This window comes from Homalodisca vitripennis, chromosome 5 (genome assembly GCF_021130785.1).
Source record: "Homalodisca vitripennis isolate AUS2020 chromosome 5, UT_GWSS_2.1, whole genome shotgun sequence".
NCBI classification, from domain to species: Eukaryota; Metazoa; Arthropoda; class Insecta; order Hemiptera; family Cicadellidae; genus Homalodisca; species Homalodisca vitripennis.
The window spans coordinates 130,317,052-130,320,279 of NC_060211.1; the positions used below are offsets into that span (position 1 = coordinate 130,317,052).

The 3,228-nt window shown below is 33.2% G+C and overlaps 1 protein-coding gene across 1 annotated transcript; it reads right to left on the reverse strand.

Annotated features, from left to right (window-relative positions):
* Positions 1-591: 591 nt before the first annotated feature.
* On the reverse strand, positions 592-2,469 carry LOC124363925 (A-kinase anchor protein 14-like). Its single transcript, XM_046819196.1, has 2 exons — positions 2,361-2,469; positions 592-939 (listed from the first exon to the last, which is right to left on the reverse strand). Exons 1-2 carry the CDS (start codon positions 2,445-2,447, stop codon positions 634-636), a joined length of 393 nt encoding a protein of 130 aa, XP_046675152.1. The 5' UTR covers positions 2,448-2,469; the 3' UTR covers positions 592-633.
* Between the last annotated feature and the right edge of the window lie 759 nt (positions 2,470-3,228).

Sequence of the window (3,228 nt, forward strand, 5' to 3'; positions counted from 1 at the left end):
TAAAACAGTAGAACTAAAGTGTAAAAGTAGTAAATTTGTCACAGAAACTTGCATTATATATTGTTAGTATTTAACGTAATACATCAATTACTAACTATTTGTTTATCTGTCCATTACATTATTATCAGTAATAAAAACAAAATGATTATAATATTAAAATAAAAAAGATAACAATATCTATAAGCAATATAAACAATGATAAATTTGATTATATTATGCCTTCTGTAAAATAATAAAAGAAACAATGATAATGTTCTGTAAACAATAGACAATCAGAATGAACAATAATATGAAACCTTTTCTTTGAAGAGTTTCTTACTGGTTACAACGCTTCATTACAGTGTGTGTGTGTGTGTGTGTGTGTGTGTGTGTGTGTGTGTGTGTGTGTGTGTGTGTGTGTGTGTGTTGGAAATATCTTGATTGCCTAACGTATATTCTAAAAGTATCTTCTGAATATCAAGATACGGATACCGTGGTATAGTGTACAGTTCTGTAGTATACCTGTTAGTTGTCCTCTGAAACTGTAATAATTATAGTACACTATCGTTTGTACCAAGATATAAACAGGTTGGGATTTAAGCAAAGTTATCGTTTTATATAAAAATAAAACTTTTATTTATTTTTGTTTCAGACTTAGTGCACAAGAACCGGGGCGTGGTGCACGACAGGAGCATGGAGAAGAGGAGCGGCGTGGACGACAGGAGCGGCTCTAACCACAGGTACCACTGGGGCAGGGTGGACCAAGGGGGCTCTGACTAGAGGCACCACTGGGGCAGGGTGGACCAGGGGGGCCTTGACTACAGGCACGACTGGAGCAGGGTGGACCACGGCAGATCTGACCACAGAGACGGAGCTGTGAGCCAGGGGCGCGTGGACGACTGGGACGACGGGGGCCACAATGCCGGCAGCAGCGACAGCCACGAGGGCGGACAGACAGACCTGTGAACAATAATGAACGTCTCAAATAACATTATAGACGTTTCTATATTAATCCTGTGTATGACCCTTAAACCTTTTCTTCAGTTTATTATACTTTCTTACTAACCAATACGGTTGTCACTATTACTCTGTATTTGAGAGTGTAAATCTAACCAACAGTAGATACTGAAGGAAACATTTGTAAATAGTTCGGTGGAAACTCCAAAGTTATCACAAATATCGGTTCTCTAGATAATTTCTAGATAACATTTATAAGAAAAGAAAAGGATAAAAAGTGAGAATTAAATAATTGAAAATCGTCCCAAAATTCAACTGTTCTGTTCTACTAATTAAATATTTTTTTATTATTTTACAATATTCACAAATATCAAAATAGTAAAAAAAAATGAGCAGTCTCAAACTTAAAGCCAGATAAAATATGTAGCTAAAATTGTTGTGTTACGGTATAACAAAACTTTTGAGATTTCGTAACCAATGCAATATTATGCTGACTATATAGCTTTTAAAATACATATTGTCATATTTCTTGCATTAAATTTCTTTTTTATTTTACATTACTAAATTATATGTAAAATTTAGTAATGTACTTTTGTAAATGTAGACCATGTTTAGTTGATTATGAAACAAAAAAATTAAAGCTAAGGTATAAAAAATTGCTATGCTTTAAGAACGTTTTCTGATAGCTGGACAATATTACCATCAAGGACATACAAGCACACATAATCATAATTGTTCAATCACTATAAGGTTGATATAGGGATAAAGGGAACGTGAGGGAAGTATGTTAACGTGAAGTAATTAATCATGCTAAACAATTTAGCCAAATAATGAAGTAAAACTTAAAACAAATAATTTTACATTGCTAAATCTTATGATATTGAAAAACGTAGCCCATGTTGTGTTGAGGCAAGAAACAAAAACTTGAAAGATAAATTTTAAGATATTGCTATACTTTAAGACTGATTTTTGACAACAGTGCACCAATACGAGCAAAGACGCAAATATTTAAAGAAAATCAATATAAGATTAATATCAATTTCATCAGACATAAAACGGGAAACGTAATGGAAGCATTGTCTTGACATAGCAAATTATAAAAAATGTTTATTTCACGTTTTACATGTACCGAGCGACTCTTAAAGTATGAATACTTGAGGTAATTTATTATGATAAATGATGTAACATAATAACAGTTATTTTATTTAATAAATTATTAATAAAATACTATCAATTACTCTCCAACTAATGAAGATTTCAAGATTATAGTAGTATTTATTTAACATGCTTAATTAATAAAACGAATAATCAATTATTTTTCCACGAGTAAACGTTAATTTGGTTGCAGTATTAGTTTGCTATATGAGTTGGCAATAAAAGTGGTGGCTTTGTAAAAATACAATCCACGATTCTCCCGTACTCACCAGGGCGTACATGTTGATGTGTTCGACTGACTGTTGTGCTAATAGCTCGGTGCGGGATATATACTCATACTTGTCCTTCGCACCCATTGCAGCACCAGCTGGCTCTGGCGGCTAGTGAGGGAAGGAGGAAGAGGAAGGTGGGCGTTGACTCAAGATCTAGAGACTGCACGTGAGTACTGTATCAGACCAATGATGTTTAGAAGATGAACTTAGTGTTTTTATCTCATATTTTAACATAGCAACTTTTACCTTGAGCCACTGTGTGTGTGATTTCTTTTGACTTGCTAGTTCAACACGGTCAATCGTGTTAGTGTTTATTTTGAAAAGTCTATCTGGCTTTTTTAATTAGGGTGGTTTACACTGAATTACAGAATTTACGCTGATTGTTACATATCTGCAAGAAATTACAAATATCAACTTTTTTGGTCGTTATTTTACCTGTAATCCTTATTCCTGATCTTTACAACTGATTTTAATTTCGTGAAGAAGAATCATGTTTACATATCTTCCCTATGATTAAAGAAACAGTTAGATTTTTTAGACTACAGTAATGAAATATCAAATACCATTTGCAAGTCTCGAAAAATAATCCCCAAAACATCCGTTGAGTTCTAAATATGTTAACTATGGGGGGTGGGTTTTAGACTAAGCTTAGTGCAATTACCACAAAAAAACACAATTCAATTAATTTTTTGGGGTTTTCTTAATTATGTCTTTAATATTTCAACTATGAAAGAAATAGCTATATAATTCCTAAACCTACATACTCTTGTTATTCATGTTCTACACTCTGATGGAAGAAATTCAGTCGCAGGTGAACAGCTGAAAGTGGAAATAGGTAAAGTTTGTGAAGCAAATATCCTCATAA